This window comes from Amblyomma americanum, chromosome 8 (assembly GCF_052857255.1).
Source record: "Amblyomma americanum isolate KBUSLIRL-KWMA chromosome 8, ASM5285725v1, whole genome shotgun sequence".
Lineage (NCBI taxonomy): Eukaryota > Metazoa > Arthropoda > Arachnida > Ixodida > Ixodidae > Amblyomma > Amblyomma americanum.
The window spans coordinates 10,472,073-10,484,151 of NC_135504.1; the positions used below are offsets into that span (position 1 = coordinate 10,472,073).

The following is a 12,079-nucleotide window of genomic DNA, read 5'->3' on the forward strand; positions in this document are numbered from 1 at the left end:
GCCGAAGAATGAAAAAAAATATCGAGTAGGAGTGCTATTCAAGGTGCATTCGCTACAAATTTGAAAAACCAATTTACACGCACGCAGGCGCGCACACACGCGCGCACACACATACACACGCACGCGTGTGCACACACACACACGCGCACACACACGCACACACACATACACACGCACGCGCGTGTACACACACACACACACACACACACACACACACACACACACACACACACGCACGCACGCACGCACACACGCGCGCGCGCGCACACACACACACACACACACACACACACACACACACACACACACACACACACACACACACACACACACACACACACACACACACACACACACACACACACACACACACACACACACACACACACACACACACACACACACACACACACACACACACACACACACACACACACACACACACACACACACACACACACACACACACACACACACACACACACACACACACACACACACACACACACACACACACACACACACACACACACACACACACACACACACACACACACACACACACACACACACACACACACACACACACACACACACACACACACACACACACACACACACACACACACACACACACACACACACACACACACACACACACACACACACACACACACACACACACACACACACACACACACACACACACACACACACACACACACACACACACACACACAGCTTTGGCCCTCACTCACGCATTGCTCAGAAATGCTTGTGATATGCCCCTATTTGCGAGCCATGTGCCTCGTTCGTGGACACATGCACTCATCTGTCGATGCGTCCACGTGCACATTAAAGCATAGGGCCGTACACACCGAGCAGTACTCAGGCAGTGCACTGTACAAGTGAAAAATTTTACAGGGCGCGTCGCATTGCATTGGAAATAATAAAAACCCAAGGGCCTTCTATTGAGTTACGTTCGATTGCAGCGCGTCCTTTGTCGAAGGAGGAGGCTGTCTCTGCGTTCCCAGCTGCGCAGACCACTGCAACTAGCTTTCATAAAATGTGACTGAAGTTTTCGCAAAAAAACAATGGACAAGACAAAACTGTAACCAATGCGCCGACTTGCTCCAGCTGCGTCTTTCCGCACGCAAAAAAAGTGCTACCAACCGGTTTTAAAACGTAGGGCTCGCAGTCAATCATAAGTATGGTATGAAAAGGAGTACCGGGAAATTTTTAATGAAATATCACAGAAAGCTCGACTCTGAAAAAAGAGGCGGCTGCTCTCGAGGATATATGTCAACGAAACAACTCAATGGACAGTCTAAACGATGTAGACAGATAGAAGAAAGAGGGAATAATACGGCCAATATTTGGTTTAGTTGCATTGCGCGCAACATTTTGTACAGCCTGAAATATGTAGTGCTATATTCTCCATCTACAGTTAAGTGCGCACGCCAGGCAGATAGAAAGCAAGTGCAAATGTCCTGGGGACACGAAGTAGTTTTAACGCCGCAAAGCAGGCTCTCGGAAACCAAATCAGAAAGCAAAAAATTTCGGGAGCAGGGAAGAAAAAAAACACACCCTGTAAATTATCGAAATTTGTTCAATGAGGAAACGCATTTGTCTCAACATCGCATCCGCTCACGGCTATAAATGTCTGAATTCTATTTCTCTTCTCATTCCTAAAAAGATATTACTGGAATGGAAATTGCTCAATAGTAAAATCCATTTCATAGAACAAGATTGTACGTGTGAGCGAAGTACGCACAACCTCTCATATTCTGCTAATGACACTACGCCACGGGAGCACAGGCGAAAGGGTCTTTGTGCTGGGCCAACCATGTAAGAGGACATGCGCTGTGTACGCTTTATTTACAATGTAAAGAAGGTGTGCGTTCGTAATTTCTTATTCGGGGCGTCCTCCAAAGACAGCCTGTGGCTCACTGGGCTTCTATGGGTTCCTGTTCATGATTAAAATTGCATGAACATTTTAAAAGAGGAGAAGGCCATGCGCGCAAAACTGTTTGAGCGCGTGATGCTAATTTTGCAAATATTACAATTGTCACCGACCTTACGAATGTTTGAGAACGGCAAGCAGTGTTTGTCCTGTGCCTAGCTTCTGAATTTCTTTTTACTTTTCTGAGGCCTCTTCTTTGTAACAGTTCTTGGAGAGTTAATAACAGAAGTGTGCTTCTATTTAAACACTGGTTCTCCGGAATGCTGCCGTTTATAAAAGCTTTTGAAGTGTTATAAATAAGAGCATCGCTATGCTCTGACATTTCGTTATAATTCTCGTTTATTTTCTTTCAGTTTACGTACCCGACGTCATTTTGATTTCGAAATATTTATTTCTATACTTTTTGCTTGCCTTTTCCTGCACCTCCTTCTAATTATGTTCTTTCGCTTGTTTTACTTAATTTCTAAAGTAATTTTCTCTTGCTACTTACATATTGTTTTGCCACTTTGGATTTTGTCAGTAATTTCGCGTGCTCTATCTAGATAACCTAAAATTTCCTCATTTAGATGCAGTATTCCTTGTTTCAGGCCTTTTTCACTGCAGCAGCTTGAAGACATCATTATTTTTAAAGAAACCAGAAAATTTCGGTTCATAAAATTCCTTGAAACTGTGTAAAACTTCTCTTTTCGCCGAATTTTTGCCGCTTACAGTCTGCGAAAAAGGGAAAGTTCCCGGATTAGAACTTCACTGTTGTTGATTTCACATTTCTTAAGAGGGCTCGCTTTCTTCGTTCGTTTTTTCTGCATTTTTGCTTTGCTTTCTTCTTCATATCTCGTTGCTGTTAGTCAGGAGGGATTCCATTCTGAATGCTCGACACGAGGTAACGCCAACATGTGGCAGCGCTGAGGTTAATCCTGACGCTAATGTTCACTGGATATCATTGGGTGCATTTTCCGCTTTCGACTGTGTTATGACATGAATAACAATAGCCTGGACGTCTACGCTATATCTACCTGCGATGAGGTTAGTCTCGATCTTTAATCCCTGCCTGCAGCTTAGGTTACTGAACGTATTTAAGCTGTTTCCAAGGTTCGCGTCTCACACAAAGCAGATGAATAATTTGAAGCGCTTTTGAAGTTTGTACTGCTTTTCAAAGTTTTCGAAATAAACAGGGATCATCTTATTTTTGTTTCTATAATTGCAGGAAAACTTCCAAGGGCAAACGCACCTTTTGATCGCATATTGGCATGTGAGTGCAACTGTAGATTATTGCGTTGTTTTGTTTGAGAAGCCAGTCCTACCTTTAACTTTTAAAAATATTGCCCCTAACTAATTTTCTCCTAGCGCACATCTGCAGCAATTACTTTACGACGATTTGGGGAGCACTTGAAGCTAGGTATATGCTGAAAAGTACCCGCTAAAATCCAAAAATGAAAGGGAAATAAGCTTACTTAGACTCGGATAGGAGCCATATCTGAATATTTTTAATGAACTGAATCGTTTTTCACAGAACAGTGCTGCATAAGCGCTATATCTCTAGTTTCTATCTCTTTTGTATTGTATGAGTTTAACATAAGTGTGAAGATGAATCGCTCTTTGCTCCCAAGTCGCCACAACTATTAAAACGAAAGCGAACACGCGACATATAGGCGGATCTTCAAATTCCAGAATGTGATCTCAGAAAGAACGATAGCAACATTTCCAAGGCATCGCTTGGTGAGAAATAAATAAATGACAAATAAATAAATAATTCCTCGATAGGCGGCGGTCCTGGGTTTGTTGCCCCTACCAGAACAAATTTTTCTTTAACTACGAAGTTTCTGTGAAAGCCGCAAAGCTTTCCTTTCTATCCGTATGGTCGCGCTTGGGTGGATGCTAATGAGAAATTCCTCCCTTATTGCACAGCTTTGAAGCTTCTCCGACGACGTTATATTTTGTTTCCCTTCCTTTTCACCTTCCTCTCCCTGGCAGCCATTAATTTTTTCTCGAAGCTTTAGATCTCTGACTTGAAAGCTCCGCTCCAAACAGTGCTACGAAAAGTCCACAGCACTTCACTTTCAATCCAAGACGCTCGGCAGACGAGAGGATTTATCGCTTCCACCTCCTGCCTTCTCTTTGTCAGCCCTCGTAGGTTCTTTTGAGGGGATTATCGCAATTTGCCGGGACTTTCTTGTTAGCGTCCGCGTTTGCGCCGCCGTTCATTTCATAATGCACCAACTCGGCGCTCAGGCCGTTATTCTTAATCCGCGCCACCGCAGTGAGAACAAAGGCTCCACTGAAGAGTTTTTCAGAGTTGGAGGATAAACGGAATAGAAAAGGCCAGCTATCGCACGACAGACTTTCCTGAATAGCAAACGAAGTAAGCGAAGCTCTGCTTTCACTTGCTTTTTTATTCACAGGCTCCAAAGGTCAAGGTTGAGTGGCGGGGAGCGGAATAAACTAAGACGCGCTTCAAAGAGTGCGAAAGCTACGCTTCGGCTTTATCCTTTCCTGCTCATCATTTCTTTTTGTTTCTACTTCAAGGCAACCAAGCGAGACGCAGGTGAAGCGCACTCAAGCGAGGCAATGCCTTCTAGACTGAACGGGGGGACCTGTAAAGTGAATCTTCCAGAACTTTTCCCTTTTGTGTCCTCGGATTGGCTGATAAGATTTACCTGTTTGTGATTTTCATTCCTCACGAAAGAGGTGCGTTTTAAAAGAAGAGCGTGTGTTCAAAGAGGTGAGCTCATTTTAACGAGGCCTTCTTTTATTGTTAACAAAAAAAAAAGATAGCTTAAAGACCGGACGAAGAAAGACGAAGACAGGATGGTACTACGTACACTTACAACTGAATGAAACTGAACAACGGAAAAAAAAAGTCCCACAACTTTGCAACAACGCATGCGCATGCGCAAATCTTAACAGAATGCCGCACACTGATAATCTAAAATCAGGCAGTAAAAGCAAATTAAAAGCGACCGAAAAAAAAACCTCCGAAAACCCCCTACCTTTGAGCACGAACGCAGACCCGAGTGACAGTGATGGCGCAATAGACACTGGGAAAGGGAATGTGATCGTCAAGCAGTAGAGCTTCAAACTGAAAAATAGAATAAAAAAGTTATAAACTTCCATTTTATATCTGACATGTTTGTGAGCACTGCTGGTAAAGAGACGATACTGCTGAGAACATGCCTGTCTCGACAAGTGCAGATATTTCTTCGCTTAGACGAAGAGTTGAACCCACCAGGACATAACTGGAGACTGAGCTACGAAGAGTTGAACCCACCAGGACATAACCGGAGACTGAGCGACAGCCTAACGAGCCTTGTTGGAACTGATTGTCCGGTTGTCGGGGGGGGGGGGGGGGGTCTTCTTTCGGATATGGCGATTATGAAAGCTGCTGGGAAGTGCGGACCGCTTTCTCTGAAGAATGATTCTCGGAAAGAAGAAAAGGTTCGGGCAACCCCTCCTTCGAAGGAGTTGGCGAGAACTCAGAATGTGAATGCAGATAGGCGTACATAGGTGGAGTTGGAAGTGGAGGCTGTGTGCCGCCGAGAAAGGGCCTAGAGCTCTCGCGGCGTTCCTGACCACCCCTTGTATACTTTGCTCAGTAAGAGAGCCGGCAAAGAGACGGCTCTTTATCCGCTTAGCAGTATATCTTACCCGTTATGACATTAGGGCCGTCCGCGTCGAGTGATTTACCGCCCAGAGAGATGGAGATTCGCTTCGCACCAGCTGCAAACGTCTCCCCTGACATATGCCCCGGTTGCGGAGTCCGCGCTGACAGAGACACCTGTGCTGAATAGCGGGATTAGGAGAAGAGCGACCGTCCCAGCGCCCTCGAAGCGTTGTTTTGTTGTTGTTGCTCCTGAAAACTTATTTTTGAGCTTAAATAGGAGCTGATAAACAAAAATTAAAAATAATTTAGGCGCACCAGATGAGCGAGTGTCAGCTCTTGTGACTGCGTATTATGTTTGTAATTTATAGTTAATTTTATTATTATACCAAATAGCACATGCAGCCGCGGTGGTTCAGTGGTTATGGCGCTCGGCTTCTGACCCGAAAGATGCGGGTTCGATCCCGGCCACGGCGGTTGAGTATCGAAGGAGGCAAAATTCTAGAGGCCCGTGTACTGTGCGATGTCAGTGTATGTTAAAGAACTCCAGGTGGTCGAAATTTCCGGAGCCCTTCACTCCGGCGGCCCTCACAGCCCGAGTCGCTTTGGAACGTTAAATCCCCATGAAACCATAAACAGAAATAACACATCACAACTTGTGTCTGTTCGCTTAAGCATGCATGCTTGTATTTGGACAGGGCTATCTCTGTCTATATGCGAAAAAAAATGCGCATATATACAGTGCAGGACTCTGTCATTTAAATAGCTTCAGAACATGCATGCATTGGAATAAGCCAAACTGAAGAGCCATTGACACTGATAGTGTGCTTAGTGATAGATATTGAGCACCCATCGTGGGTTTTTTCCCGAACACTGGTTCAGCGAGTCTTATAAGCACCGGTGCTTAGGTATTGGTTCCGAGGAGTTAAGCCAGCAAATGATGGTGGAGGAACTAGGTAGGTGGCTCAGTGCATTAGCCCGAGCCTGGGTGAACTGGCCATAGTGCCTAATTGCATACTGTTGAATACTGTCCAGAACACCTAGACGAAAGGACAAAACAGTCTCGCCCGAGTCTATCGGATCACTTTAAGACCCATTCGTCTTTTCGTCGTCAAAAATCGCAGAATCCAATCCTAGCGCCGGTGGCGGCATTTCGAAGTGATCGAAGAGGTCGGTTTGCTGTCCATTGTACAGAAACGTTAAAAAAACCCAGGTGGTTGAAATTGATCTCAAGACTACGGCGTCTCTCATTGGTCCGTGCTATTTCGGGACGTTCAACCCACACGCACCATTTCAATTTGAACTCAGTTCTGTTTGTGCCACAACTGAAACGGTACAAGAAATGGGTGTAATGCATGCAGAAGAGGTCCCAGTGTTAACGACTGGAAAAGGAACTTACTCTTCATAGTAAATAAAATATAAGTTACCATATCTCACTGACTGACTATTATCGACTAACGAACTAACTAAATGACTAACTACTTGTCTAATTCGGCGCATTCTTTTTTTGACGCAGTTCCACACGGGCGAGTATGAACTGAACGGTGCCTCGCTGACCCTGGACATTGTGGACACCAGCGGCAGCTACCCGTTCCCGGCTATGCGGCGGCTAGCCATTTCCACGGCGGACGCCTTTATTCTGGTCTACGCAGTAGACGACCCGGAGTCGTTCGAAGAGGCACGCCGCATCCATGACCAGATCGTCGAGCTAAGGTCCGCCAGGGCACCCGTGGTCGTGGTAGGCAACAAGTGCGACTTGCCCACCGCCATGCGCCGCGTGAGGCGTGAGGTGGCCGAGACCATCATCTCCATCGACTGGGAGCACGGTTTCGTCGAGTCGTCTGCCAAAGAGAACATCAACATCCTCGGCATCTTCAGGGAACTCCTGGTGCAGGCCAAGATCCCGTACGACCTCAACCCGGCCGTGGTGAACAAGAGGCGCCGGTCCCTGCCCGTGTACCCGACCAGCCCCACGATCAAGGACAAGGCACTGCTCAAGAGGAACAGCTGCGCCGTCTCGTAGCTGCGCCATAGCGACCATTAGCTTTCCGCTTCTATCGCGGACTTGAGCTATCTGCGTGCTGACGACTGTGATGTATCTGTAACCTGTGCACTTATACATAGCCAAAGCGACAGCAAAGAATGGCTGCAGTGTTCTCTCACGGACAATGCTACTGTGCACACCGCGTTCATGAACAGCCCGTCCTGCCAGACTGAGCTATTCGCGGAAACATCAGTGCAGCGCTTGTATTTGCGCCGTACCAATAGCGTGACGGGTGGGGTCGTCTACTGGAAGACAGCCGCTGTATATCGGCGCATGAGTAGCGCTTGCCAGGACAGGGTGTCACCCGTATCCGAGGAAGACAAGTGCGAGCGTGGTCAGCTGGAGTATGGATGACATTTGCGGGGTCGTTCATGACACTTAGCAGACTACGTGCATACTTAGCTCTGTGGAGCGAATAACCTTTCTCGCAGTGGCGCGAATGTGCTGTAGCCATAAGGTAGCTTCGCCGCGCTTGCGAAGCAAGCGTAAGACCACAAAGAGCGAAGTGCTCCGAAATCTCCCCATAGACGATGTCAACCCAATGGACGAACATTCCATTATGTCATGGTTCGGACACAGTGATTTAAACGTGAACAGAAATCGAAGAGCACTCTCTGTCTACAACTCATGCACATTGCAGAGCTGTATTCGGAGAAGGTCGGCTTTTTGAGGAGGCATAAAACAGGAAGGTAACCCATTTGAGGCGTGAACCACGCGGATAACAAGCACCGTAATGCCAGAATGAAAGGGTGCATACATTTTGCATAGTATCGGCTGGCAGTGACACTTTCGAGCAGTCTTCTGGCACCGTGGTTCATCTTCTACCCCGAGAAGACAACCAAGCCCCGTGCCAGTCTCAACGAACGACTGAACTGTGGAGTGTGAACTAGAACAGTGACATGTGCGGCCCATCAAAACTTTTTTGATGCTTTTCAGTGGTAGTGAAACTGTGCATGTTTTGACGTCCACTTTTCTCAGGACAATCTGAGAGTGACTGACGCGCCTACCTGCCAGCACACGCATAATAAAAAACGCTAATGGGTGAAAAATAACGCGTTTATAAAGTGAGATTCGGTTTCAACAGAGGTAGAGATCTTGCGCTTGATTTTGATGCTCCAACGGAGCGCCGAGAGCCGCTTACGTTGCCGTTGTTTTAAGAGCAAACTAAAAGGAAAGAGGTAATGGAAGGCCAATCAAGAAATCTTATTCTTGCAGCAGTTTTACTGGCTTGGCTTAAAGAATAAAACTTTCCACCTAAAAGGAACCAATCCCGGAGGCCGAGAATGGTTACTGCCGGAGCCGTGGTGTCTGCATAAAAGCTTTAGTACACACGGTAATTTAGGCATTTGATACGCAAGTGTGGAGCAAAAGACGGCGGAGGGAGATTGTTTATAAAATATCTGGTTTCTTTCCTGCCCTCACTCTGTATTAGCTCCCTAGCCTACCTCTTTTTCTTTTCTATAGCCTGTACAACTATCATGCATGTCTATAAGATACTTGTCCCCCTCGTTAATAACCAACACTAGACTAGTCTACCATTTACACGTGATCTAGCCCTTACCTTCATACAGTAAATTGAAGTCTCTATCTTTCCAACCAACCTGATGTTCCTGTATCCTCTGGTTGGCATAGTAAGCTCTTGTAGACACTCTTAGATTTAGAAACATTGGAACATTTTAAATGTCTTTCTAATCGTACAACTGCTACTTGTCTGCCATCTACACAAAAGACCCGCCCGGGAACAAACGATTTAAACGACCTCTGAAATGTTTTTTTGTAACACGCCGTCTATTACGGCTTTCCCTTTGTCCCAACTCTGAAGCCTTTTCTGAACGGTAGACTTACTTCTCGCACTTCAACCGTACCGACCACAACCTCCTGGCGTAGTATTCTCATCAACTTGGACGTATATTCGACCAACTGTCGCTTTACGGCAACTGTAACTGCTGAAAGAAATTTCCCTAAATGTAATTAATACCATGAAGACCCTTCTTCCGCCCTTCGGTATTTGCAATAAAGATAATTTGTTCGAGGACTCAAAAACAGAGAATCAGACCTATCAAGACGAACGTGTCTAATGATCTTCAAATTAATATGAGAAGATAGGCAGCCTTACTTCGACAAACTGAGTGAACTAAACCAGCTCTAGACATGAGAAAACTTCGTGAAAACGGCGTTTGAATAAATAGAGCGGTTGCCATATCTGCGTTTACACAGCCTCTGAGCCTGCGTTTGACTTGACAGCGGACAAAGGCGGTGAACCTCGCGGTGAACATGGAGCCATTGCCGAATCTCGGCGCGTACCAATGCCAAACTTAATTACAACAACGCTTTCACAATGTGCCTACGCTATATGTTTTATCGGTGGATTTTTGTGTGTTTAAGTGATCCCCTCTCTACTCCCCAAATCGAACTCTCTTTGAAGTGTCAGAAAATGTAAATATAGAAAGGGAATTTATTAGAGCCTGTACGGATAAATACATAAAGGCAACCAGCCATCGAAGCAATGTAAATTAACAAAGGCACGTGTAAAATTACTGAGAAGTATAGTGATCACTGCATTTACCACCAAAACGCAATGAAATTACTGCAAAATTGACTAGTTTTTTGAATCCTTGATTATAATGATGTCAATAAGGTCATGGGAAGTTGTGCTACAAGCTACATTTTGATAAAACCGAGATCTCTGCAAACACTACATGAACATCATAACATTCACGAAGCGTGAAGAAATATGTTTCTGACACCTCGAATACGGAGCTTCGAATGCGACGGAGATGCTTAAGTCATGTGTAGTCGGTGGTCCAGTGGCGTGGTGTAGCGACGTCTGTGGCGATGGTTATTACACACACATAAACGATACAAACTCCTATGATGCAATTTCCTGTATTTGTGATGCCGCACGTAACGCTGTCTTTCGAGCATTCAGTGTACTTATGTTGCTATGACCGTGCCACTTCGATGTCTTGATGCCTGTGTCTTGAGCATCACTGTATTTTTTTGGATGTCAGCTGTTACCAGCACACATTTTGCGTGCCTGCTTGAATGCTACGAGTTGGGAACTAACAGTTGTGGTACCGTGTTTCACATTTACTCTCCTGAGTTTCGATTATGTGCAGTTATATGAGCCAGTGGTCAGACTCAACGTTATTATAAAAAAGAGGAACTATTGTAACTTCTAGACTACATAGAAGTACATGCATATAATGTCTGCATATTAACATCATTAAAATGGTTTAGGCAGTGGTAAAAGTCATGTGACAATCCCAGCAACACTTAAAGGGGCGGTGACTGAGGCTACAGGTCTCTAAAATCAAAACTATTCTGTAGCAGCTGTTTAGTGAAAATGATGGAACTTGATCGGCAGAACATTCCTGGAAAATGGATTATAAAAATATGATTATGTTCTTTGATAAGTGTAGAAACAATCTCTACTTGATTACTGGCCTTTTACGCTACCGATATTTTGTATTTCATACATTTCAGTTCAATTCTTAAACGTAAAGAATAGTCTTTTGTGCACTGCTGTCATGAATTATATCTGGGCTGTGATATTTCTTAAAAGCTGTACTGTTGGAATGTTTGGAGCCGCTTGTTTTTCTCGATGAAGAAATCATTCTTGCGCCTATAGGACAGGGACGAACAGAAAAATTCTTCATGTCGGCATTGATGAGGAAAAACTTAGTCTCATCAGTGCATGGATAAATCCGGCAAGAGAGGCCGTGTACCAATGCGTTGAATAAATAACAATATGGTTTCCTATATACTACCGTAATATTACGGTTTAACAGCAGCAGTTATATGTTATGCGCGTATAATGTTGTTGCCTCACTGCGCCGAGATTTTACCGATGACCTTGATGACCCAAGCTCTCTAAACTTTTGTTTAGTTTGTGCTTGCTTTTATGACGTTACGTCTGAACAAGCATCGTTCGATATTGTAAAAAAAAATAGGCTAGTCGTTCTTGCGGTGTGTTGGTGCTGTTGCTTATACTGTGATTCTCACCGTGCGAAGTCGATTGTTCCTTGTCAAACTGTCGGCTATTATGAAGCCCTGTCGACTAGAGACTTTTTTTTCGCCTGTATTTCTTTGCTCCATCGAAGGATGGTGGTTTATTTTGTGAGCTCTTTGCATGTGCATGCCTAGGCCGACGATACGACAATGATGAAAACAAGCGCTGCTTCCACGTGTAAATAAACACTGTTCGACTGTAAACACTGTTTGTTTTTCCTTCTTATTTGTTTGGATGCGACAGGAGTTGCTGGGTGAGTGGACGCGCTGCCCAATGCACCCTGTTGCTCAAAAGAATGACACAAAATAGGGGAGTAGGATTCTCATTAGCATACGCCCAGGCTACCTTGCTTGGGTGGGTGCTAATGATCAATAGCTCTCTTATTTAACATGTACTCCATCTCGGGAGATTTGATCCTCAAACACATGGGGCTAAGAACGACATGAGCAATTCTATCGACAAGCT

The 12,079-nt window shown here is 45.0% G+C and overlaps 1 protein-coding gene across 2 annotated transcripts in view; it reads left to right on the forward strand.

Moving 5' to 3' along the window:
• LOC144100906 (GTP-binding protein Rhes-like) overlaps positions 1-11,817 on the forward strand; it is an 86,057-nt gene extending 74,240 nt beyond the window's left edge. For both annotated transcript variants that reach the window (XM_077633817.1, XM_077633818.1), the window contains one exon: positions 7,075-11,817. In XM_077633817.1, the coding sequence (XP_077489943.1) occupies positions 7,075-7,581 (507 nt within the window). In that variant the 3' untranslated portion in view covers positions 7,582-11,817. The remainder of the gene's footprint in view (positions 1-7,074) is intronic.
• The last annotated feature ends 262 nt before the right edge of the window (positions 11,818-12,079 follow it).